General features: G+C 46.4%; 1 protein-coding gene across 3 annotated transcripts in view; it reads right to left on the bottom strand.

Annotated features, from left to right (window-relative positions):
• Nucleotides 1-25,666, bottom strand: part of LOC137421004 (thrombospondin-3) — a 189,174-nt gene that overhangs the window by 30,382 nt on the left and 133,126 nt on the right. For 2 of the 3 annotated variants that reach the window (XM_068106622.2, XM_068106624.2), the window contains one exon: nt 20,055-20,227. In XM_068106622.2, the coding sequence (XP_067962723.1) occupies nt 20,055-20,227 (173 nt within the window). The remainder of the gene's footprint in view (nt 1-20,054; nt 20,228-25,666) is intronic. The other variant, XR_010983240.2, reaches the window with a different exon arrangement.

Below are 25,666 nucleotides of genomic sequence, written 5' to 3'. Positions count from 1 at the left end.
TAAACAACGTGACACTCAAGGACTCATATCCCCTGCCAAGGATTGATGACACCCTCGATGCCGTTGCGGGCTCAAATTGGTTCACAACTTTGGACCTCAAGAGTGGGTATTGGCAGGTGGAGATGGATAGGGCAGGGAAGGAGAAAACGGCATTTTCCACAGGTAAGGGACTGTATCAGTTTACTGTGATGCCGTTTGGTTTGTGTAACGCCCCCGCCACCTTTGAGAGATTGATGGAGCATGTACTAGGCGGCATGCCATGGCAATCATGCCTGGTGTACCTGGATGACGTCCTGGTACATGCCCAAACGTTCCCCCAGGCACTAGCTAATTTGGACCAGGTGTTCGGGTGCCTCAGACAGGCAGGGTTGAAGCTGAACCCGAGTAAGTGCACTTTGTTTGCAAGAGAGGTGGCCTATCTAGGTCACGTGATTGGCCGCGAGGGGGTAAAAACAGACCCAGACAAAATTAAAGCGGTAGAGGAGTGGCCCGCACCACGTACCATCAAAGAGGTGCGGGGATTTTTGGGACTCTGCTCCTACTACCGGCGCTTTGTGGCGAAATTTGCGGAGTTGGCCCGTCCCCTCCACCGGCTTACGGAGAAGGGGACGCGATTTAATTGGACACGGGAGTGCCACGAGGCCTTCCAAAAATTGAAGGGGTGTCTAACATCCGCACCCCTTCTAGCTTACCCCACTAGTGACGGGACATTTACCCTGGACACGGATGCGAGCCAGGAAGGATTGGGCGCAGTTTTGTCTCAGACACAGGAGGGCGTGGAGAGAGTGATTGGTTATTATAGTCGGGCCTTAAGTAGGCCCGAGAGAAATTATTGCGTCACTCGCAAAGAGTTATTGGCTATGCTGGCTGCCATGAACCATTTCCACCCGTACTTGTACGGGCGGAAATTTTTGGTTAGAACTGACCATTCCTCCTTGCAATGGCTCCTTCGGTTCAAGGAACCGGAGGGCCAAATTGCAAGGTGGTTGGAAAAGTTGCAGCAGTACGATTTTGATGTGGCCCATAGGGCCGGGAAGGCCCATGGTAATGCGGACGCACTCTCTCGGCGTCCTTGTCTGGGGGAAAACTGTAAATTTTGTGCGAGACACGAGGAGAGGGAGCAATTGGGCGATTCCGCCCCGATTCTCGTCGTCCGGGCAACCCGGGTGAGAGGGCCAATTTTGCCACTAACCGCGGACGAGGAATTTGGAGAGTTGGCTTGGAGCACGGCCCAGCAGGAGGATCCTGTTCTGGGGCCGGTGTTCCAATGGGTCAAATTGGGGCAAAGACCAAAGGGGGAAGAGGTCACCCCCCTCGGGGCACAAACAAAGGCATATTGGGCTCAGTGGCAGACCCTGGAATTGAAAGGCAACATCTTGTATCGCAAGTGGGTGGAGGTTCCCTCTGATCGAACTTCCTGGCTGGTGATAGTCCCTGACAAATTCAAGAACGTCATATTGCAACAGGTGCATGGTACCCGCTCCGGCGGCCATTTGGGCAGGACAAAGACAATATCTCGGGTCCGCCGGAGGTTCTATTGGGTGAATATGGGGCGCGACATACAGGACTGGTGTCGGAGATGCGACGCCTGTTCTGCCAAAAAGGGACCATCACGGAGGATGAGGGCCCCCCTTCAATTACATCAGGTGGGGGCCCCCCTTGAGCGGGTGGCTATGGATATTCTAGGACCGCTGCCCCGCACCCGCCAAGGTAATAAGTATATCCTCGTTGTAATGGACTATTTCACCAAGTGGCCGGAGGCCTACGCCCTCCCCAACCAAGAAGCAGGGGTGGTAGCGCAGGCCTTCGTGGAAGGATTTGTGTGCCGGCATGGGATTCCACAGGAGTTGCACACCGACCAGGGACGAAATTTTGAGAGCAAATTGCTAAAAGATGTGTGCAGTCTCCTGTCAATTCGGAAAACCAGAACAACGCCTTTAAGACCTCAATCTGACGGGATGGTGGAAAGATTCAATCGAACTCTAATCCAACAACTGGCACTGTTCACCACCACCCGTCAGGATGACTGGGACGAACATCTCCCTTATTTGCTCATGGCCTACCGAACCAGCCAGCACGGGGCCACCGCATGCAGTCCAGCGTTGCTTATGTATGGGCGGGAGTTACGGGCTCCCGCCGACTTGCTATGCGGTCCCGTGCCAGACACAGTGGTTAACCCGCCGAGGGAGGGGTACGCACGTCACCTAGAGGAAGGCATGGAGCTAGTCCATGCCTTCGCCCGCCGCCAACTCCATCTGGCGGGGGAAAAGATGAAGCGCAGGTACGACGACCGGAGCCAGGGGAGTCAATACGCTCCGGGGATGAAGATTTGGTTCTTTAATCCCCGGAGGCGGAAGGGAAGGTGCCCAAAACTCACCTCCCCCTGGCAAGGCCCAGGAGTCGTCCTGTCGCAAATCTGTGACGTGGTCTTTAAGATCAAAATGGGGCCACGAGCCCTCCCTCGGATCGTCCACGCCGACCGGATAAGACCTTACACCGGCGAGCAGGCGCCCCCGTGGATTGCCTCGGCTTTAGATGCCGAGGCGGGACCCAGTACCTCTGAATAAGGGGGGGCTTATTAGTGCCAGAGGACTGGGGGATTGAGGAGCGATAGGCCCGGTGGGAGAGGGTGGCATCCCTGCCACCCTTCCCATGGGGGGCAAAGGAGCAATAGCTTATGGGGTGTATGGCAGTGAAAACTAGCCCGGGTGGGTTAGGATATTGTGTGTAGGGATCTAGAAGATGACATTAGGTAACGTTAAGGTTAGTTAGTGACTGATACCTGTAGTGGGGACGCAGGTAGATTAGTGTGGATTATAATGACGAGGGAGCGCAATAGTTAAAGGGACGACTGGGAAGCGCAAGTTTCAGAAGGGAGTAGTTAGCTGAGATGATGCTGTGTGTGTGAGGATTGAACAAGTGTGATTGCACAGGTGTGCAACTGGACAGGTGTGTGGAGCAGTGTATGAGTAGTGAGTGTTGTGGATCAGCGCGAATGCGCTTGGGGAGAGAAGGGTGCAGGTGGCACCAGGTGTGAGAGCACAGGTGTGCAGGTACAGGTGTGTGGAGAGAGTTGGAGTGAGTGGTACGGAGTGGTGTGCATGGTGCGAAGGTGTGGATGGGGGAAGAGTGGACCCCTTTCACGAGTACCCGGGGCGGGTAGTGTAAGTGTTAGGTAGAGGGTGCAGGTAAATTGTGGTTGGATATTGGCATTTGTGGTGCGGTTGCAGAATGGTGTTGTGAATGGGTGCATTAGTGTTGTGGAAATGGCTGGGCGTGTAGCCTGTTAGTGTGTGTAGTTGGTTGGGCACTCCACCACTGTGAGGATGTCGGCCAGGTGAGGCCGCAGGTGGGCTCTGGGAGCCGGTAGTTGTGAGTGGGTGCCTGAGGATCCCGGGTGTGGATCGGGCAGCCCAGTGCCAGAGAGGGCACGGAGTGGGGAGAGAGCCAGAGGGCCTTCCCCTGGTAGTTAGGTTAGGGTAAGGAGCAGGTAAGCTCGGAGGCAACTGCAGTGGTGGAGGTGTGCAGGTGGGTAGACCCACTGGGAGAGGTACACGTCGCAGCCCAGAAATTGTACGAGGGCACCGGGAGATGAATCGGGGGAGTGAGACCCCAAATTGAAGAGCACCACAGTTTGGCCAATGGGAATTGGTTTTTAGAACCCATAGTGTAAGAGGGCCAATGGTTTGGCCGGAGAGAGACCCCGGGTAGTGTAAAGTTGTTAAAGTCATTTAGGAAATAGTTAGGATTGATGAACCTGTCGCACCATACGCAGCCACTTGCCTGTGGTGATGATGATGACTCCACACCTGTGTTTTCTTTGTTTGTGTTGCAGAAATGAGAATTGCTGTTGGATTTGTGAGACGCATCACGACGTGGATGAGACATTGGGGTGATTCCATCTCTCCCTCCCTAGGAGGGACTGATGATGAATTGGTGATGGCAAATTTTGATGTTGAGTTGGAGATGGCAAATTTTGATGAGAGTTGAAAATGGCAAATTTGATTGGTTAGGAGGGAGAGAAGACGAATTTGGTTTATGGGAGGAACGGGGAAGACAGTAGGGATGTTTGTTGATTTGTAAAGTAGATGTTTATGAGTAGGGTTGTGTTTTGTGGATGCAGTAAGGGGTAAGGGAGGGGCCATGTAGGTTACCTGGTGGGGGGGGCGTACGATAGGGACGTACCTGTCTCACCTGGTTCCCATGTGCCCCCAGTGTGCATCACCTTACATTGCGTGCACTCACCTTACATTAAGTAAGGGAGGGGCCATGTAGGTTACCTGGTGGGGGGGGCGTACGATAGGGACGTACCTGTCTCACCTGGTTCCCATGTGCCCCCAGTGTGCATCACCTTACATTGCGTGCACTTTTGCGCCCTTACCACCTTACTCACTTGTTTCTTCTTTTGTCTCCCACCTCCGAGGATCTGGCTTTGGGGTAGAGAGAGAGGAGAGAGAGGTGCTGGCTGCGCAGTTGTGGGCCTGCACTTTCGCTGTTTGCTGCCGGGATCGATACACCATATGGACCGCAATGTTTGTGGCCACCCACAATGGACCGCAGTTCGTTTGCGGCCAAGCACCACCCGGGGATGGACCTATGGATCAACGTGGCACCTATGCCATACAGGTGAACCACTAATAGTTAACACCACCAAGTGCACCACAAGAAGAGCAAGAGACACCTGCAGGGTTAGGGGTTGTCGAATTTATTTTTATTCCAATGAACAATGGTGACTGCACCGATTGGTGGTGGGGTGGTGCTTTTGATGCTGGGAAAGGGTGCTCTGCACGTTATTAAAGGCCGTCGGCCACAGAGCACTCGTGGGTTGGTGTATCGATGTTGGCAAGCGCGCTCTCTCTCTATGCATAACATCTGCATGTGTTCCTCCAAAAACAGGTCCTGGATCGTAGTGTAAATAGCAGCGTAGTCTTGTAAATAATGCTCCCTACCGGCTGTATGTTTAGTTTGAGAATTCTTTCCGGATTCGGTTATCCTGTGGGTGTGTTTCTGTGAGGAGAAGGGTGCAACGTCGCAGGGGGACATATTTACTCATTTGTGAATATCTGTAAAACTGTCGCACTCAGGGTAGAGTTAATAGTAGAGGGAACTACATTGCGTGCCACACTAAAGTAGGTAAAAATTTATCGGGTCGGGACGCCCCGAGGGTAGAGAAGGGTGCAATGTTGCGAATATGGAATTTGGCCTCCATATCCGCTTGTAAATATTCCCCTATTTTCTCCAATACTCCCCAACTTTCCCCGATCCCCCATTCCCTAGTCCCATTGCATGTAAATAACAATCAGTAGAGCCGACCTTCCCCTTATTCCCCCATTAAATGTCGTGCCCAGGTCCACCGCACCACACGTAGACAACTTTCGGACATCTTCCTAGTTATTCTTATTCTATGTCAGTTAAGGCCTCGTCTCCATTAATTATGACTCTTCGTTGCACCAGAATGTGATTATATGGCATCAGTAGTGAGTTTAGGACCTTTCCCATACCTCCTCCCATCTTCTTCCCCAAACAACAACAATAACAACAACTACAACAACAATTACAACTACGACTACAACAACAGAGGGGCGGGGAGTGTGCGTCCTCACACCGGCTCGGTTACCCGCCATGACCATGCGCTCCACGGCGTTACCCCGAAGGGGCTGGCTGTCAGCTCCTCGTCAGGGGCGGAGCCAGTAACCCCCCCACGCACCCAATGAGAAGCAACGTGCCGATTCCATCTGGGGCGGAGCTAACGAGCCGAGGGCGTGTCACTCCCCGCCGGATATACGCGGCCCCGCGCCGGATGTGACGTCAGATGCGCCCCCAGCCTGGAGAGAGAAGTCGCCACCCCTCGAGCGCTGCAATACCTCCACCGCATCTCTTAAACTGGACCGTACGTGATCCTGCCCTGAGCCAAGGTGCACCTGGAGCGATCGCTACCCGCCTGTCCTTTGCATCAAACCCCGTGTGAGTGAGCCTTGTCCCGTTTATCTGTCGTCCGTTGGGGTTAATATAAGTGTGTTTAAGTGCCCACCTTCCTATGTTTCCCTCTTGTCCCTGTAATCTAAACCTTCCGCATTATTGTAATAACAACCTTTGAGAACCGTATCCCTGGTGTCGTGTCGTATTAATTCCAGCCGTGTGTCTTCTTTTTCCTTCATTGGTCTAGCATAGCGCGATTAGTCAACGTTCGGGCACAATCGGGTAACTTGTGCAGACGTGGTCATACCATAAAACCGCTCGGTAAATAACATCCAAGCCACGTCTGTAACAATATGTTGAAAACCAAAAAGGTTTTGATACTCTGTCGGAATTTTTCTGATAAATAAATATGAGTTATTGTCTCAAATGTAAAAAGAAAACTAAATCTAAAAACATCTCTTATGTTAAAGCTAAAAATAATAGAGTTTATCAAAAAGGAATATGTCAAGTGTGTGGCTCTAAAAAGTGCCAATTCATCTCTCCTAAAAGTGGAGGAGACATACAAAAGTTTCTCTCAGGAAGTAAATTTACAACAACTGGAATTCCAGGGGAATTACACCTTCCAGGGTATTCTTTCTGTGGTCCAGGAACAAACTTGGATAAAAGATTAGATGAGGCTGACAATCCTAAACTTTGGTCTAAACCTATAAATAGGGTTGATGAAGTGTGTATGAAGCATGATATTGCTTATGGGAATACCACTACATTGGATGAAAAACATGAAGCAGACAGAGAAATGTTATATAATTTGTCTTTGATTCAAAATCCTACATTGAGGGAGAAAGTTGATCGGTTTATTGTTAAAAAAATGATAAGTGTCAAATTGAAACTTGGTCTTGGTTATTCACCCTCAAAAAACTATTAGACTCCAATGATGTCATCAAGGCTGAGGAGCTTTTGGCTAATGAATTACACAAACCTATAATCACAAAGTTTAAAAGAAGGAAAGTTTATTCTAAATACACCGACCACATATGGTCCGCTGATTTAATTGAATTGAATAATGACAGGGGATACAGGTATGCGTTAACCGTTATTGATTTGAGGAGTAGATTTGCCTGGGTTGTTCCGTTGAAAAACAAAAGGGGTAATACTCTTATGTTAGCTTTCAGTGGAATATTTAGTAAAAGTAAAAGAAAACCAAAGAAGTTATGGACTGACGAGGGAACAGAGTTCTATAACAAAATATTTTTGAAATTTCTTAAGGGGGAGGATATTAAATTATACAGCACCTTTAATGAAGGAAAGGCAGTTGTTATTGAGCGTTTTAATCGCACTTTGAAAGAGAAACTATATAAAAAATTCACACAACTCGGTTCTCAACATTGGGTATATTTAATCCAGAATATTGTAGATAATTACAATAATACAGTTCATTCATCAACAAAATCAAAACCATCAGAAACATTTACAAAATTAGAATATGAAAAGGAGATTAATTTGAGAAAGCCCAAGTTCAAAGTTGGTGATATTGTAAGAATATACAGATGGAAAAGCCATTTTGAGAAAGGTTATACAAAGAGATGGACTAATGAATTATTTAAAATTGTTGATGTAATGGATACAGTCCCTTGGACTTACAAATTATATGATATGAATGGGGAAGAAATCTTGGGTTCATTTTACTCACAAGAATTACAAAAAACAAAACTGATAAGCCATTAAACAACAACCATCCATATATAAGTGATAAGCTAATGGGGTTAGGGATTTAAAGGGCTACTGCCGCCTTTTTCATAAATAAATAAATGATAGAACCAAGTATTAACCAGACTAAAGGGTGGAGGTGTAATCAACCTTGGTATATAAATGGAAAACATAATGAGTGTGAGAAATACCAGATCCGAGAGGTTGAGAGGGTCAGAAGGTCCTCAAGACGGATAAACGTATTCATTTGTTAAGTGGGGTAATGGAGGGCGGGAAGAAAAATATATTAGAGTGGAGTGAGAACTTTGATGGTTATCAACCGGATAATAAATATTATAATTTTAAAATGGTATGTGGATCGGGAGGAGGACAGACCAGGTCCCTCCGTGAAACATATCATTTTATAAACGCACAGCGAAAGGTGCTTAATGTAAAGTTTATCAATATCCTAGATGGGGATGAGTTCCATAAGAGAATGGAGTTGTTTTAAAAATTAGAAAATGAGCAAATATTCATAGGATCAATGAGGAATTTTGAATGTCGCATGGTCCTTGGAGGTTAAGTAAGGACTCCCCCATTCACTTACATGTAAAAGGAGAAGGGGGTGTCGCGGTAATCGGGGGAAAAATGGGCAGTTTGGGGAAAAGTCTCATCTAAATACATGGGTGTCCTGGAAGCCCCATTATCTCCCTACTGAGAGAGAGAGAGAGAGAGAGAGAGAGAGAGAGAGAGAGAGAGAGAGAGAGAGAGAGAGAGAGAGAGAGAGAGAGAGAGAGAGATGCGTCCACTTTCACCAGCCAGGAACATTGAGAAGGAAATGCATGTGCGGATGCAACCACCGTGCAAGGAACAGGTAGAGCACAAAACTGCGACCGCTCATACCAAGAGCCCAGACCAAGAGAGATACAGGGAATGCAAATGCATCCGTTCGTAACGAAGGCCAGCACAGAGAGAGAGAAAATGGCGGGACGTGTCCCTTTTTGCTCCTCGGTCTCGAACGTTCTCTCTGACGTCACACTCCCTCCAATCACCGAGCACCCCCGAATCATCCAAACCAATCGTCCTTCGGGGCGTGGCCTCACGGCCACTCTTGGGGCCCATCGAGATGATTCGGTGGGTGGTGTAGCCGTGTCTGGGTATCGTCGGCGATTGCATTATTTAATTTAGGTGCTGATCGCATTGCTGGTGGTGCAAGTGTCATAAGAACAAAGGGAAAAACTACAGAGGCATTTACACACAGGAAATTTACCCTTATACCCTAACTAATTAGCATAGCTCCATTCCTTGCATGGAGACATGTAACGCTTACACAGACATCCAGTCCTAACTTAATTACAGGAAGGTTTCTCTTCGTGACATTTGGAGCAAACTACCCTATACAATCCTATCTGGACTAAGGTATTTCATTACCTACCCCCACAAACGTAACAATATATATATATATATATATATGTACTTATATACATATTTCTACTTTTTATAAAAAATTATTTGCACATACATCGGTGTGACTTGGACTTTTGTGAATATCCCGTTCATATACAACTTTTTAAACCCTCCCTCGTAATTAGGCCTCCCTCTATAGGATAGGCCGGTAGGGGAAGGCTTATAGCATTGTAGAGCTTGTTTCTACAATTAGTGCCCCAAACTTTAATGGTACCATAGAGTTTCTTAGATCCCGAGGAGTACTAAACCAAGATTTTTTTTTTTTTTCCTACACTCACCAATTTCCAAAATTTCCGAGCAGTATCTCTGAGCCGGCTGGGACTTTCCGAATGAAATGTTGCATCACCAATGTGAATAAAAAATACGTAGGGTTAAAATAATAATAATTGACCATGACCTATAATTATAGACATTTAAACTTTTTCACCAAAGCTCAACTAAGGTTTGTCTGATCAGAACAAAACTGTCCTCACTAGATAGCCTTGAGCAAAGTGCATTTTACACTTTATTGACATCATACACCTCCAGGTTAAAAGTCAAAGTCAAATGGCTCTGTGAAAAAAAAAAACGTGTTTTTTTGTCATCGCTCAATTTTTCCAATGCAGAATATCAAAGACTGCTTGGCCTTCCAACATGTTCTTGTATCATAATAATGAAACTGCACTGAGGTTGTGCACCTGGTATTTGATTCGTGTCCTTGACCTGCTTTTTCGGGTTGTGACCTAATTAACAAAAACACCTTTTTGATCCTGACTTCAACAATTTTCCTCTGATTTTCACGGTTGAGTTTTATGGATAGATTGTAGATGGGGACACATTTTATTAATTTACAATCTATCCCGAAATGTTGAAGGTAAAGGTCATATGGCATCATTGGATCGCAGGCCAAGGGTCGATCGTGGGCAATTGCCAAGAGTAAACAGGGCTCACCCTTGACGATCACTTTTTAATCGCAGATATCTAGTTGTCTAGGTAATCACAGATATATGGATGACAACATGGTTAACCAAAATCTCAATAACGTATGAGGTATGTAAAAGACAGTAAAACGGGTTAGAGTCGAAAATGACGTGAATCAAACAGCCTGGACAAGCTTTGTTTTGTTGATGCTGCGGCTGCTGTTGCTCCATATCCTACTCACCTCCAGGAATGTAATAAACACGGCAGAAATTAGTTGCAGGTTTGTTTTAAAAAAAAAGTAGAAACTAGAACGGCACTCAGTAGAGAGCATACCTCCGCCAGGTGAACAGTTTACGTTTTGTCTCCCAGAGTAGACCAGAAAATCACAATACAGAATCACATTTAATCAAAATCATCCGCCCACAACTTTTTGAGATATCCCGCTATGTATAGTTTTTGGCCATATCACTCAATAGTGAAGAATCACTTTAAAAAAAACTCTACTAGCTGGATCCAGATCCGGATCTTCACCAAAATCTAATCATTTAGTCCTCGTCACATACGCTACCTCACTGGCAAATGTCGTCCGAATCCGTCCACAATTTTTGAGATTTTTTGTTCACAAACAAACAGATGGACAGGGGCGAAAACATAACCTCCATCCACCTTTGGTGGCGGAGGTAAATATAATGTGACACAAACACGTCGATGGATGTGCCTTCGCCCATGTTAGACATCAACCCACTGTTATGTTTGATCCCAATTAAAGGTCATATGAAAAATTAGAGGAAAGGTCACATGGGAGAGAACGAGAGAAAGAAAAGAGTGGAAGAGAAAAACATGAGATGCTTCTAATTTGAGTTATGATTTGCAAAATGATTTTCAAAGGGCACATGACCTTTGACCCCAAATTTTATCTATTCATCTTTGTTTCACAATCCACACCTGTGCCAAGTTTGGTCAAAATCCCTTCAGTAGTTCACAAGTTACCATCTGCTACGCACACACAGTAATTCCACATCATTTTCTGTAAGGCCTAACTATTGTAGAGCAGAAAAGAGTTTGATAAGTTCAGCAGCGAGTTCGCCTATAAGCATTTCCCTCCTTTTTTAGTTGGTTTGGCCTCTCTGAAGACAATACCAGTGGGGAGGATATGTCCTTTTAAAAATCTTTTTTTGCAGTGCTCGCAGATTTTAATGGTGCCTTTTGCTGAGTAGAAGAGATATTACTCCCCAGAGAAAGAAGATCAAGCTTTTTCAATTACATAGCATGTGTGTTTCATCGTTTCCCCAAAATGTGGCGTTCATTAGTGACGATGCAAGCAACATGTGTCTGTCGGGTCAGAATCAATCATTTATCAAAGGATGGAACAGAAAGTGTCTGGTAAGACACTTCAGAAAACACCCGCATACAAGACACCCACCGCAGAAAACACCCGCATACAAGACACCCGTATACAAGGCACCCGCATACAAGACACCCGTATACAAGGCACCCGCATACAAGACACCCGCATCCAAGACACCCGCCACAGAAGACACCCGCATACAAGACACCCGCCGCAGAAAACACCCGCATACAAGACACCCGCAGCAGAAGACACCCGCATACAAGACACCCGCAGCAGAAGACACCCGCATACAAGACACCCGCCACAGAAAACACCTGCATACAAGACACCCGCCGCAGAAGACACCCGCATACAAGACACCCGCCGCAGAAAACACCCGCATACAAGACACCCGCCGCAGAAGACACCCGCATACAAGACACGGCAGCAGAAGACACCCGCCGCAGAAAACACCCGCTGCAGAAGACACCCGCATACAAGACACCCGCCGCAGAAGACACCCGCATACAAGAGACCCGCCACAGAAAACACCCGCCACAGAAGACACCCGCCGCAGAAGACACCCGCATACAAGACACCCGCATACAAGACACCCGCATACAAGGCACCCGCATACAAGACACCCGCATCCAAGACACCCGCCGCAGAAGACACCCGCATACAAGACACCCACCGCAGAAAACACCCGCATACAAGACACCCGCCGCAGAAGACACCGGCATACAAGACACCCGCCACAGAAGACACCCACCGCAGAAGACACCCGCCGCAGAAAACACCCGCATACAAGACACCCGCAGCAGAAGACACCCGCATACAAGACACCCGCCGCAGAAAACACCCACATACAAGACACCCACCGCAGAAGACACCCGCATACAAGACACCCGCCGCAGAAAACACCCGCATACAAGACACCCGCCGCAGAAGACACCTGCATACAAGACACCCGCAGCAGAAGACAGCCGCTGCAGAAGCGCATACAAGACACCCGCCACAGAAAACACCCGCATACAAGACACCCGCCGCAGAAGACACCTGCCACAGAAGACACCCGCCACAGAAGACACCCGCATACAAGACACCCGCCACAGAAAACACCCGCATACAAGACACCCGCCGCAGAAGACACCTGTCACAGAAGACACTCGCCACAGAAGACACCCGCATACAAGACACCCGTCGCAGAAGACACCCGCCACAGAAGACACCCACATACAAGACACCCGCCACCAAAGACACCCGCATAGAAGACACCCGCATACACCACTGAGTCTGGTAAGGTTACTCTTGCTCAAAAGAGTTTTTGATTTTTTTTTGATTGAAAAGGCCAAATTGAGAGGCTTTTAAAAAATTAAGAGGCTAATTAAGAGGCTTTTAAGAGGCTACAATGTAGAAGTATGGCATTGTAATACAGCAGACCAGAGAATGTAGAAATTGGGATTCAAATCTGCATCCTAAAACTATGGTGGTCTATGTGAACAACACTCAAACCAAGTGTTGGCCTTTGTAGTTCTTCAGATTCCTGGCACATCGTCTTCTTCTTATTCTCATCAGTTTCACATTTAACGCAAACTCAATCTCACTGAGAACATGAAAACAATACGGAATAAGTAGACTGATCTCTCCTTCACTCCCTCACTCTGCCCCCTCTCTCTCTCTCCTGTACCAAACTCTTCACAGAGCATCGGTGCCACCGAAGCAGCTTCCTGTGCAGGGTTATACGGGGTGGTTTAGCATCGCCTTCCCAGCAGTAGTTAGGGAAGGAATTTGGAACTTGGCCATGGTGCTAGCGATAGCTCACCTACTCTTCAGGAAGGACACCCTGGGGTCTTTAACGTCCACTAACTATACCTAACCGAGGGACGGTACACACATTGATGAATCTCCCTACCTGTGAAACACCCTTGATGAACGTTTATAGCTAGGCCAAGACTTGAACCAAGGCTCGAACCTGTAGGCCATCCTGTTAGCCCAAGTAGACCGATAGTGTGGAGCTTATATGCGATTGGGGAAAAATAGCAGAATGTTGATGTCAGAAGCAACGCCCATTTTTGTGACAAAACAAAATGATGTCACAAATATTCCATGATGCAGCACCTGCTGGTTGTTCGAACAACGTTTTTCAATCATTAAACATGGCTCGCACCTTATGATGTTGTGACTGTACCTTTGAACTCTTGTAGGTGCACCAGGATGATACAAATAAGTTGGGGAAATTTTCAGAGAAAACAAGAAGTTTATGCATGGCGTGGAATGGGAAGGAAGAGACGATATGTGAGCTGGAGAAAAGAGCGGGTCGTGCCAAACGTGGTGGAGAGGAAGATTGTCTAAGCGCAGGTGCCGAATTGTAGATATTCAAAAACAAATCAGGCATTGTGCAAAAGGGCAAGGTGTGTTGATCAGAAACAGTTTTGATGTAAGGGATTTTGAAGGACAATGAATGCGTCATTTCATTCAAAGAATTTGGCGAGAGGCCTAAATGTCAGAATGCATGTGTTATGTTGTCGATCTGTGAATATTGCATTGTGAAGAATGGTTGAATTTCCTGCAAGGCCTTAATCAAGCCACCCATGCATGGAGGAGATGAATACTGCAGTTTGTCAAGGCGAGCGTCACTTCATCGGCATCAACAAAATCGTTTCGATCGCTCTAAAAGGAAATAAAAATTGACATTTGATGGAAATGGTAAAAATGTTATCTCATCGAGGACGCCGGGCTAGTTTCTCAGAGGTTTTATGTTAAGATCCCAATGGAGGCAGGAGTGTTAAGGATTGACATTTCAAGCATGTGGAAACTGAGGTAGTCTCAGGATAATTCTCATAACATCATCCCATTCATTCATCATTCATTCACACCTGGCACACCAACGACCTTCGAAAAAAGGTAATCATCCTACCCTGGCCGGTCATTTATACAGTTCATGCCAGTCCACTCTCGGTGACTCCAAAGAGTTTCAGGGAACAAGTGTTGCCCACACAAAGCGAGGCTGCCCACATGCCTCCCAACGAATTAAGAATGAATGTGATGTGCATTGTGACAAGTGACGTTTCCATGGGCGATTTTGTTGTGGAAAAGCAGGTCTTACGATGCTGCGATACCAATTTCGATCCCAATTCTCAAATGATGTTGATTTCCCCTTTGTCTTGTAATGATTGGTTGACGAGTTATCAAACAGAGTGGCCACTATATTCGTCATGGGTGTGTGTCTGTCTGTCTGTCTGTCCGCAGCATAACTACCCGATGATATCATCCGATCTTGATGAAACTTGGGTGGGAGGTTGATATCATGATCTAGTTGTGTCCTGCCTAGAGTGGGCGTATTGCGCCCATTGTGGGCGGAGCCATGCCCGAAAAAGATGTCTTTTTAGGGGGTAACCGATTTCAAGCTACATCTTCTCCGAGGGAGTTGGTGCAATCTGACAGGGGTTTCGGTATTTGGTTAGGCCAATGTCATGTGTCTAGCCCCATGGAGCTCGATTTTTCATTTTCGCCCCAAGGTCAAGGTCACAAGGTCACGAAATGTAGAAACGTCGATTTTTGATGGTTTTATTACATTGTTCGCTTCCTGATAGGGTGAAATGTCGTACATGATCTTATATTATCACATACATCATGAAATACAAGTTTTCCAACAAATTTCAGAATCTTAAACCTTTGACCTTTGAAGGTCACAAAGGTCAAATTTTCAAAGTTGTCAGAATCGAACCGAATTTTCGGTATTGTGTAGCTAACTAACCTCATAACTGATTATACATTATTTTCTGTCTCATTTCAAGGTCAGTAACCTTCGTTTTGACATTTAAAGGTCACAAAGGTCAAATTTTCAAAGTTGTCGGAATCGAACCGAATATTTGTTATTGTGTAGCTAACTAACCTCATAACTGATTACACATTATTTTCTATCTCATTTCAAGGTCAGTAACCTTTGTTTTGACATTTCAAGGTCACAAAGGTCAAATTTTCAAAGTTGTCGGAATCGAACCGAATTTTCAGTATTGTGTAGCTAACTAGTCTCATAACAGATAATACTGTTACGGATCTCAGAGATGGCACTCCCCTTAGCAAGGGGGGGTTAATCCCCTTGGCCTGTTAAGCTGGCCGTCTCTAGTCCTGGTACTTATAACACTCCTCCACGGGGTGAGATTGGTCAGGGTTATTGGTCCAGGTGTTCTCCCGAATATCTTTACCAATCCCTCCGCAAAGCAGGGAGACAAGTACTGCTCGAACCACGGACAAGATGGTATTTGCCGAGCGGTTTAGCAATCCGCGATTCGAGCCGTTAGCAATTGACTAACCCGATTTAAAGCAGTTGGCCAAATCGCGCCACAGGTACTCAATTGGAGACAGGACAAAAGCGATCGGGGGAAAGAAGAAACCAAAGGTAAGAAATAACAGACATTTATTAATTATGTACACCAAAACCAAAGGAAAAAGAAAGTAATATACAGAACGAAGAAGAAGCAGGACACAGGGCAGCCTTAAACAGTCTTATATTATACCCCAGGACAAACACACAGACTTACACGAAAGGGGAATAGCAGGCAGGAATGACTGGAAGAGGGAGAATGTCCAGGTGGGACAGCAGGGCTGGAAGGTCTGGGAAGAGGCACAGCATTGAGGTCCACTCCAGGTCCACGCTCCAGGCTGGAAGTGAACAGCCAGCGGCAGCTTCTGGTCTCGTATCTCCCACGGTCGGACAATGCGAATCAAGCGCGGGATTGTCGCCGTCAAACCGACCCACTCTCCTCCTTACAATGCTCCGTATCTTCATCGGGTACCTCACTCATCTGCCGGATCACGTCTTCTCCCTCAACTCCTCATGAACCTTCTCACTCAACTCCCTCACTCATCTGTCCAAGCAGTCCCTTGCAGCCGCTTTTATTGTCCGTGTCGGAATCAAGCCGCCGGCTCCGATGACACGCCTACCGGTTGGCTCACCTCGGCGCTGGTTGGTCGGTAAGGGCTCACTGACTCCACCTCTGCTGACGAGTCGACGTGCCACACCTTGTTCTTGTGGCCCCGCCCCCTTCTTCCTCGGCTTCAGACCGCATGGCTTATGGCGGCGTGGTGCCAGCAAAACAGCCCAATGCAACGGCGGCGAACGCTGCCCTACTGTTACTTTGAAGAGCGGGTGAGACGATTGGGGAAATTGAAAGGGGCCTATCTTATTTGATTAATGCAACGCAGATTCAACTATTGGGAACAGATCCCTAACTGAAACACATAATAATGAAATAACTACAGAGAGGTCCTAGGGTTCGCTACGTGTTGTACCTGGACTAACTAGGGTGCGATCTTTAACAAAGCCAATTGATGGGGATATTTACAGGGGATCATTTATAAGGGAAACATTTACTAAAATTTACTAGTGAAGGTTCTAAAAACTGTAACAATACATTCCTATTTATATATTTTCAATGTCGGTTTTGACCTTTGTCAATGAATACCGCTCGCTCGTGAACCATCGTCGTCTCCTGACTTGTGTTATTTTAATTTTATTACTTCATTCTTGGAACTTCTTAGATCACTGCTTATAATAAAAATAACTAGATATCTGGGATCACAAAACGATCGACTCCTCCACTTGTTAATTAGGTCACAATCCGAATAAAAAGTAGGTCAAACACACAAATCAGATATCAGGTGCACGACTTCAATGCAGGTACACCATGATGATGCAAGAACATCTTGGAAGCCCAAGCGGTCTTTGAGATGCCGCATTGGCACAATTGAGCGATGATGAAAAAAAACGCTTCATTATTTTTTTCAGACCGACATTTGACCTTTAACCTGGAGGGGTATGATGTAAAATACTCACAATGCGCCTTGCTCTAGGATATCTAGAAAGGGAAATCTTGCTCTGATCAGACAATCCTTAGTCAAGTTATGGTGAAAAATGTGAAAATGTCTATAATTAGGTCAAGACCTTGAAATAGGTTAAGGTCAAAAAACATGTCAACCTCACATGGCGTACTTTACATTCCCATTATTGATACAAAATTTCATTCCGAAAGTAGGGGGAGGCTTAAATATTTTGAGTTTGGCCACAGATAACGTGAAGTTTGTACATTTTTCAACCTTAATCAAGTAAGGCAATTGAAAGCTCCTCAGTTTGTGTCCCGTTATTTGAAAAGCCTTTTAAAAATACAATTACTGTGATTCAAAAGAATGCTGAAGAATGGTCTTGACGACACCTCAGGTTGTCCTGAGTGACTTGGCATTCAGAGCACAGTTTCAGTCACTTATCTGCTGTTGAGAGGGCGTCTTTGACGAACTTGTTTTGTAATAAAATAAAAAATCAAAAAAATTAATAATAAATAAATAATTAAAAAACTGTTTAAGCAATCAAGGCTTTGTTATTCATTCAAGTTTGAAAAATACGTTTTATTACTGTTAATTGTCAAGTTGCCCGTGCCTGCACGGGATTCTAAATGGGGTAGGAATAGGGACGGCAAAAACGCAAATGGCGTCTTCTGCCATCGAGTCGACAAGCTGGGAGCAACAATTCACATTTATTGCCACATCTGGTGCAATTTAAACGCTCTAATGGCGGCGAGGTGCTCCATTTGAAACCGTTTGTTCGATATATGTAGCTTTTTGATGCCTATGGTCCGTAATAAAAATTTGTATTGGTGTCAAAGCAAGTGACCAACTGTAAATTAATAGAGGAAGGAGAATGATTAAAAGCAAATTTACTGTCAAATAAGAAATTACATTTCAGTGTGCAATCCTGAAACGCACTAATAAAAGTTACCAAGCTTCTTAACAGACCACAATGCACCGAAGGTGATGTGAATACAAGTACAACAATGAAGATCATCAGTGAGGTAGGCAAGTTATGATGTCCCGAGTCGAGAGGTCAAAGGTAACGTCCATTCGGATGTACGGTGCCAGGTCTGTGATGCACCAGGGTGACAGTTCGTAGTCAGGTCACATATAAAATCCAGATTAGACAGCTCGAAGGTAACTACGGTAACTCTGAGCCATCCTGTCAGCACTGGAAAGGTACCTCGGGAGGAACGCCCAAGTGTTTGCGAGTTACCCGTTGGTTTTGAAAACATGTTTTATTCTGTGTCTAATGCATGTTGTCGTCATATTGGAGACCTTCAACGTAATAAAATAAATATAAAACATGTATGGGTACCTCAGTCACGTGCTCGCTTTATCCGCTTGTCAATTTATTGGCAAAGGGAGAGAGGGCAAGGTGGAAGCCCCTCCATTTCCACGAAACTATTTTTTGACATTTATTTTAAAAATATTTCAGCATTTGAAATGTTAAGATGCATTTAAAGATTATTGTGGTGTGGAAATAGAACTGGGTAAGGAAGCCATTGTCCGAAGCATTATTACCTCCGCTACCGAGGGTGGATGGAGGTTATGTTTTCGCTACTCTGTTTGTGAACAGGATATCGCAAAAATTTGTGAATTCGGACGAGACTTGGTGGACAGGTTAGTTGTGTGACCAGGAAGAATCAATTCGATTTTGATGAAGATCCGAATCCGAGAGTTTTTATTTTTTACTCCCGCGAGGGAGTAATGCATTCGATCATGTCCGTGTGTGTGTGTGTGTGTGTGTGTTCGTGTGTTTGTGAACAAGATATCTGGAAAAGTTCTGAACGGATTTGGATGAAAGTTGGTGGGATGATTGCCCTTGGGATAAGGAAGAATTGATTAGTTTATGGTGAAGCTCAGGATATTATTCCGGATCTAGGAATTTTTTGAAGGATTTTTTTTACCATTGGAAGACAGGGCTCATTTTTTTTATCATTATCTTCTATATATTCTATATTTAATATTGTGATATGGAAATAGTTTTCATATTTGTTGTAAATGTAGTTTAAACTCATGGTTATGCGTTAGAGCGGTGTATTTTATTAGCAGCGGCGTCTTCAAGGTTCTTTTTTTTCTTTCTAATAAAGACATATTCTGTCATTTAAAAACCACCAAGGTGTGTATTCAGTTTCCCCGTTTCATAAAATGTATCGTTTGATACGTATAATGCTTTAAAACGGTGTTTTTTGTTTTTTTTAACCTCAGAAGACATATCAACATTTACCTCAGCGAATGTCAATCGCGGTGTCAGTATTTGATGAACTTATAAAGACTTAGGTGAGTTATAAGTGTGACCAGCATGTGCACGGGATTCTTCCCAGAAGAATGAGTGGTCGCATTAGCTTGTTCGACTTAAAATGAGCGAGTTTTGTTTTCACGTTTGGGCCAGTTTTACACGTTGTATCCCTAAGGAATGAAACGAACGTTTTTCCTGGCTTACAATTTTATTTGAAGTCACATGCCTCAAAATACACTCACTTATATAGGATTGAACGCTGAATCCGAAAATGTAAGTGAAATTGCCTTGTTTTTTTTATTAACATTATCTTCTATATATTCTAAATATATATCTGTGCAGTGTCTGTCTTGTGTTGTCTTGTCTTGTGTTGTCACTGAATTACTCCCTCAAACTTCTGTGAAATCGTACCATTCCAACTTGACCCACGGCGGGAGTATGCGCTCTACTGAGTGGCGTTCTAGTATTTTTAAGTGATTCTTCACCATTGAGAAATGGTGAAAACATTTGCTGCATGGATTCTTGACTTCCAAGAGAAAATTGGGAGTGGGAAGGAACATCGTGACTTCATAGAAAAGTGAGGAGAGGGTGGGGTGAGGATGTAGTTTACCTATTTTACAAACAAAATAAATGTGAGGGGTTCGTTATATGGGTGATTACCGGATGTATCCGACCTGCGGGCGGTGCATCAGTGTCCAGCGGTATGAAGTTTTGTCTTTCCAGCCCACATTTCGTGGATCCTTCCAAAGCAATGTGACCTGATCCTCCATGTCACCTGTATTCCATAAGGCATTACGCAGATCCTCACCAGGACCAGTTTTAGACTTCACTGCCTGAGAAAAGGGAAATAGGAAGTCAGGTAAAAGCCATGTTCCATGAAAGGTAGGCAGAGCATATTTAACAATTTTTTTAATATTTTTTTTACTGAATATGCATCTTAGTATAAGAACAGATTTAATTTCACATGAATCGCTAAAGATCTGAGTTCTGAATAATATTCTAAATAACACGAGTTCCTTTACAAGGAACTTCAATGCAGGAGGAAGCCATTAGGCCCATCAAGCCTGTGCAATATTTGTCCATTTTAAATCCATTTTTTAAATTCATTTTAAATCCTGAATTTAAAATAAACCATTTTAAATTCAGGCTGTAAAAAAAACAAAATGTGAAAAAGTCAAGGGGTGTGAATACTTTCTGAAGGCAATGTATGTAATGCTGGGTATCCAGCAAAGAAGCAGTACATTCAATTTTTAGAGTCTTTGGATGACTCAGCTGCGATTTGAACCTCTGAGCGGCCACTCAAACTATTACACCACCGAGTCTGGTTCTTCAAATAATTAGATGTTTGTGAAGTCTCATGAGGTTAACTACAGTTGAATGGCAATTTAGCATTGGCACAATGTGGTTTGCACTGATAAATCCATCAAAACATCCTTACATTTAGCTGGCATGCTATCTTTTCTGGGCACAAGAGAAGACAGCTGCAGTTAAACTGATATTTGATTCTGAACAACGCAATACACTATGTGTACACACACACACACACACACACACACAAACACACACACACACCAGATTATTTATATACGGAAACAATGTACACATTGAAAAGTGGGTGTTACCCAAAATCTGGCAATGATAGTGATAAGACCACTTTGGGCCTCACCACAAACTTGTCAGTTTGCCAGTCTTTAACCCAGTGTTGGCAGACAGGTCATTCAGCTTAACCTCCTTCCCATGGATGGCACACACATTGATGCCCCACCCTGCCTGTGAAACACCGGGACGACAGTTTATAGGAGGCCGAGATTCGAAACTGGGCTAGACAGATTAGAGGTGAGTGTGCGTACCTCTGGTCTAGGCTATCTACCAATCTTGCCAGTAAAACAAGCATTCTGAGTATTGCGCTGCAATACATGTCCCCTACCAAAGTTGAAAGTGCCATAACTTTGTCAAAAATGATCGAATATGCAAATTTAAGCACGGTTGATGCTGGTTTTCAAACTTGATCTGAGGTATGCTGAGACACGTGTGTCACGCCTCGCCTCATTGATAAGCCCGCAAGGTCGCACCGTGGAGCGGCCTGCACGTATTGCACTGTGTGAATTATATAATTACCAACTCACCATCTGAGGTACGAGCGATTCAAGAGATATCCGTTTTTTAAAATATTTTCGTTTAATTAACGATATCTGCCAAACCACGTGCCCTATCGCAAATTCCAAAAGGACATTTTAGTGCTGAACAGATCTGTGAAGTTTTCCCTCGATTGGATAAAAAATGAGGGAGGGGCTCGGTTTTAAAGGTTCATGCTTAAAAACGTCATAACTCTGAAACCATGTGACGCATGACGTCATGCTCGCTGACTTTTTTGTTCGTCATGGGTATGCGATTCTGCCTGCAAAGTTTGGCCTCGATCTGTTCAGCCGTTGCAGAGAAAAAGGGGTTTTCGTGTTTTCACGACAAACAATATGGCGCCCGAACCACGTGACCTTTGACGTCATAATTACCATTAAAATATTCTACAGACCGAGTCCCCCCTACGGTGAAAATTTGATCTCAATCGGTCCTATTATTGCAGAGAAAATCTTTTTTAAAGGAAATTAAAACTTAAAATGGCACTGAGTTAAGGATCATCAGAATTATCAGAATTCCCAAAGTTCAAAGTGCCATAACATTGTCAAAAATGATCGAAACGTCGTGAAGTTCGAACTTGACCTGTAACTTATCATGAGGAAACGATGTGCCAAGTTTGAAATCATTAGCATTAAGCGTTTTTTTAAAAAGTCCGGAAAACTGTTCTTTGCGTGACGGACTGATGGACTGACGGACTGACAGACTGACGGACTGACAGACGGAGGGACGACGTGCAAACCTATAGTCCCCTCCGGTGTACACCGGTAGGGGACTAATAAGGGAGAAATGGCGGATTTGACCGCGACACCGGCACACAATGTAAAAGGAACGGTGAGAACTTTAACAGCCACCAATTAATCCTAGGTACCGGGACACCGGTTCAATGTCCCTCCGATAGACGACACGCTGCTCGATGTGACAGGATTACAGTTTTATGGTCATCGAGGCCAGACACAGGCAATTGAACCCAGACGAGACAGCTCAAAAGAGAGTACACCAGCTCTGATCTATTCCCTCAGCTAAAAGCAAGGTCAGTAAGAAATCAAAACAAGAGAGATTGGAGGGGCACTCGTTAGGGTGCACACCTCCACCAGGCTGAACAGTTTACGTTTTGTATCCCACCAATAGGTCGGGTCTGGATCGTGACCTGCAAAAATCGAATCGGTTTGTTCTTGTCGTCGAACTAACTTATCCACATAGTTTTGTCATAGGTTGTCCACAACTTTTTGAAATATCATGCCATATAGGAATTTTGGCCCTATCACTCAATGGTGAAGAATCACTTAAGAAATTTAAAAATTCTCAGATCCAGATCCGGATCCAGATCTTCACCAAAATATAATCATTTTGTCCTTGTCACATTCCCAACCTCTCCACCAAATTTCGACCAAACCCGTCCACAACGTTTTGTGATATCCTGTTCACAAACAGACAAACAGGGGTTAGGTTAGGGGGTCCTGCCTGGTGTTGGCTTAGCGGTTAGGGTGCCTGGTGTTTGTTTAGCGGTTAGGGTGCCTTGTGTTGGTTTAGCGGTTAGGGTGCCTTGTGTTGGTTTAGCGGTGAGGGTGCCTGGTGTTGGTTTAGCGGTTAGGGTGCCTTGTGTTGGTTTAGCGGTTAGGGTGCCTGGTGTTGGTTTAGCGGTTAGGGTGCCTGGTGTTGGTTTAGCGGTTAGGGTGCCTGGTGTTGGTTTAGCGGTGAGGGTGCCTGGTGTTGGTTTAGCGGTTAGGGTGCCTGGTGTTGGTTTAGCGGTTAGGGTGCCTGGTGTTGGTTTAGCGGTTAGGGTGCCTGGTGTTGGTTTAGCGGTTAGGGTGCCTGGTGTTGGTTTAGCGGTTAGGGTGCCTGGTGTTGGTTTAGCGGTTAGGGTGCCTGGTGTTGGTTTAGCGGTTGGGGTGCCTGGTGTTGGTTTAGTGCTTAGGGTGCCTGGTGTTGGTTTAGTGGTTAGGGTGCCTGGTGTTGGCTTAGCGGTTCGGGTGCCTGGTGTTGGCTTAGCGGTTAGGGTGCCTGGTGTTGGCTTAGTGGTTAGGGTGCCTGTTGTTGGCTTAGCGGTTAGGGTGCCTGGTGTTGATTTAGCGGTGAGGGTGCCTGGTGTTGGTTTAGCGGTGAGGGTGCCTGGTGTTGGTTTAGCGGTTCGGGTGCCTGGTGTTGGCTTAGCGGTTAGGGTGCCTGGTGTTGGCTTAGCGGTTAGGGTGCCTGGTGTTGGTTTAGCGGTTAGGGTGCCTGGTGTTGGTTTAGCGGTTAGGGTGCCTGTTGTTGGCTTAGCGGTTATGGTGCCTGGTGTTGGTTTAGCGGTTAGGGTGCCTGGTGTTGGTTTAGCGGTTAGGGTGCCTGGAGTTGGCTTAGTGGTTAGGGTGCCTGTTGTTGGCTTAGCGGTTAGGGTGCCTGGTGTTGGTTTAGTGGTTAGGGTGCCTGGTGTTGGTTTAGCGGTTAGGGTGCCTAGTGTTGGCTTAGCGGTTAGGGTGCCTGGTGTTGGTTTAGCGGTTAGGGTGCCTGGTGTTAGTTTAGCGGTTAGGGTGCCTGGTGTTGGTTTAGCGGTTAGGGTGCCTGGTGTTGGTTTAGCGGTTAGGGTGCCTGGTGTTGGTTTAGCGGTTAGGGTGCCTGGTGTTGGTTTAGCGGTTAGGGTGCCTGGTGTTGGTTTAGCGGTTTGGTTGCCTGGTGTTGGCTTAGCGGTTAGGGTGCCGGCTTGGGATCCAATAGGATCCTGGGTTCGTAATCCCGGTTGATCGCTGAATTAACACCAGGTGGGTTGACTCAGCCTGTCATCCTTCCGAGGTCGGCAAATTGAGTACCAGTTCACTGGTAATTCCCTGTGTGTCGCAAGAGGCGACTAACAGGGTTGGCGGCAGGAAGGGCATCCGGCTGTAAAATATTGCTTCAAAAAGGGGGCCACAGTGCCCAAAAAAGGCCAACCCCCGCTCTGCGAGGAAAAATGGCCTCTAAAGGTGGTCATACAGAAAGGACATTTGGTCCACCTTATTTGTGTTGAATACTTATCTAAACACACACACTTTGATTTATAATGTTCAAGGAAATGACCCTCAATGATGGTACTGTAGCGGTTACCGCTGGATGCACACAATCGCCTTGCACCGGCCAGAACACGGCCAGACGCGCCTCTCCCGGGCATGCCCGGACTCACTGTTCCCGGGCACGCCCGAACCTCCCGGGCACGCCCGGTCTCGTCTTTCCCGGGCATGCCCGCTCTCGCCTTTCCAGGGCTCGCCCAGAGCGTCCGGGCATGCCCGCTATCGCCTTTCCAGGGCTCGCCCAGAGCGTCCGGGCATGCCCGCTATCGCCTTTCCAGGGCTCGCCCAGAGCGTCCGGGCATGCCCGCTATCGCCTTTCCAGGGCTCGCCCAGAGCGCCCGGGCACGCCCAGCCTCGACTTGCCAGGCCGCAGCCAAACACGCCCGGGCAGGTCCAGACTCGCCTTTCCAAGGCTCGTCCTTGACACCCGGGCATGCCCGGTATAGCTTTTGCCGGGCAAACTTCCCGACATAAATGTGTATATATATTGCTGCCCGATAAACGGGCTTTTGTGAGAATACCTGAGCTGTTTTGTTTCAATAAAGCAACTCGGACGAATTCCGTCTTTGGTCGCGTCACTTCTTTCGACTCGCGTTGGAGCGCAGCTCCTTCACTGGTGACCTACCGACATGGACACGGCAGTGACTCTTAAACTGCCTACCTTCTGGGAGGCTCACGCGGCCGTTTGGTTCGCCCAGGCGGACTCCCAGTTCGCCCTGCGAGGCATCACCGCAGACGACACCCGCTTCCACCACGTCGTGGCAGCGCTCGGTTCCGCCACCGCGGCCCGCGCCCTGAGCCTCCTCGAGCACCCGCCGGCTGCCGACAAGTATGATGCGCTGAAGATGCTCCTCCTCGACGCTTTCGCCCTCTCACCGGCGGCACGCGCACGGCGCCTGCTCGACCTGCCCGAGCTCGGCGACACGCGCCCGTCCGAGCGCATGGACTATATGCTCTCGTTGCTCGGTGAGCACTCTCCGGATTTTCTGTTCCGCAAGTTGTTCCTTCGCCGTCTGCCTCACCCGGTACGCCTCGCCCTGGCTGGCACGTCGATCACCGATCCCCGCGCCCTCGCCAGGGAAGCCGATAAGATCTCCTCGGCGGGCCAACACA

Source organism: Myxine glutinosa, chromosome 2, assembly GCF_964187855.1.
Source record: "Myxine glutinosa chromosome 2, kmMyxGlut1.1, whole genome shotgun sequence".
In the NCBI taxonomy this organism is placed as follows: Eukaryota; Metazoa; Chordata; class Myxini; order Myxiniformes; family Myxinidae; genus Myxine; species Myxine glutinosa.
The sequence above is the reverse complement of the archived record's forward strand: the minus strand, read 5'-3'. Positions and strand labels throughout refer to the sequence as shown.